Below are 1,331 nucleotides of genomic sequence, written 5' to 3' on the forward strand. Positions count from 1 at the left end.
TGCAATTGCCAACGCGAGCAAAAGCGTTTGGGAAGTGTGAACTTGCTCCACGAGCTGGAATCCCGCCGGGTCGCTTTGCAGTCGCTCAGCAAAGTCATGTCTATCTTGCGAGATGTGGATGCGCTGGCCCAAGAATTTAGCGAAATAGAGGTACATGAGAAAACAAGCATTTTTTTTTTTGATATTTTTTAATCGAATGATATATCTGGTTGTTTTTATCCCGCGATAAAACAGGCGATACTTCGGATGCGCGATACAGGAAAGCACTTGATTGGGGTCGAAGATTTGCAGCAAAAGCACAACCTTGTCGAATCGCAACTGTTGACTTGTGGCGGTCGACTGAAAACCATCGTCGCCGATACACAACGATACAGTCGATGTAAAGAGGTTGAATTCGAAGTGCTGCAGACCAAAGTAGCTGAATTGCAACATTATTACGACAAGTGATTTTTTTTTCATGGGGTTTTCGATTTTTTTTGCCAGTTATTATTGCATTTTTCTTTTTCTTTTTCTAGTCTTCTACAATGGGCACAGATGAGAAAGTTAGCTTTGGAAAAAGCGAACGAATTGTTCCGTTTTCTTGAAGATGTCGAAGAGGAGGACAAGTGGCTGTTGGAAAAGAGTCGCTTTTGCATCACTTTGGTCAGAAATTGTGACCTGTCCTTTTCGTCCCAATTAAACCGATTGTTAAAAGTATTTTGAATTTTTATTTGAAAAATTTTGCATTTTATTATTTCCATTGTTTCTTCTCCTGTGATGCAGTGCTTGGAAACCGAGATGCAGGCTCACTGGGTTCGAACGAAAAAGGTTATGGCTGTTGGCGAACAATTGCTGCTGAATACTTTTCCCGATGCCAAAGAGGATGTGCAGAATGGGCTGAAAAATTTGCAATTTCGTTGGGATGAACTTCGTCAGTTGATTTCCGTACTGGGCAGATATGTCAACGAAGCGAGGCAAATTAACCAATATTTCCAAGAGGCGAACGAAGCGGAGAGCTGGATCAGGGAACGTATGCCTCTGGTGAGCTCCGAAGATGCTGGCAAAGACGAAAGTTCTGCTCAGGTATTTCTTTTAAAAAATATTTATTGCTCATTTTGACTTTTTAATAATTAATGCATTGCTTTTTTCATTAATCAAGGCGTTGTTGCTTCGTCACAGTCGACTAGAAGAAGAAATTAAAGCTTACAGTGGCGATATTCATCGTTTAAACGAAAATGGCTCAGGAATTAAGTAGCAGCGAAATGTTGCTCAACTTTCGGCAAAGGGGATAAGGTGATAGATTGTTTTTTTTTCTTTTCTTCCATTTTTTATTCTTGACTTTTTTTATGAAC

The 1,331-nt window shown here is 40.2% G+C and overlaps 1 protein-coding gene across 1 annotated transcript; it reads left to right on the plus strand.

The window, feature by feature from the left end:
- The first annotated feature begins 246 nt into the window (after nt 1–246).
- On the plus strand, nt 247–1,234 carry Tsp_14400 (putative spectrin repeat-containing domain protein). Its single transcript, XM_003370060.1, has 4 exons — nt 247–443; nt 516–642; nt 763–1,062; nt 1,139–1,234. The coding sequence occupies exons 1-4, from the start codon at nt 247–249 to the stop codon at nt 1,232–1,234; spliced, it is 720 nt and encodes a 239-aa protein (XP_003370108.1).
- Nucleotides 1,235–1,331: the final 97 nt, after the last annotated feature.

The sequence above is a fragment of the Trichinella spiralis genome (genome assembly GCF_000181795.1).
Source record: "Trichinella spiralis strain ISS 195 chromosome Unknown Scfld1245, whole genome shotgun sequence".
Taxonomy (NCBI): domain Eukaryota; kingdom Metazoa; phylum Nematoda; class Enoplea; order Trichinellida; family Trichinellidae; genus Trichinella; species Trichinella spiralis.

What these genes read in the sequence shown, in the direction of transcription:
- Tsp_14400 (XM_003370060.1), top strand. Translation starts at nt 247, where the DNA reads ATGCGCGATACAGGAAAGCACTTGATTGGGGTCGAAGATTTGCAGCAA. An exon ending in TTGCAACATTATTACGACAA is followed by an intron (nt 444 to 515) that starts GTGATTTTTTTT and finishes TTCTTTTTCTAG; the next exon opens with TCTTCTACAATGGGCACAGA. An exon ending in AAGACGAAAGTTCTGCTCAG is followed by an intron (nt 1,063 to 1,138) that starts GTATTTCTTTTA and finishes TCATTAATCAAG; the next exon opens with GCGTTGTTGCTTCGTCACAG.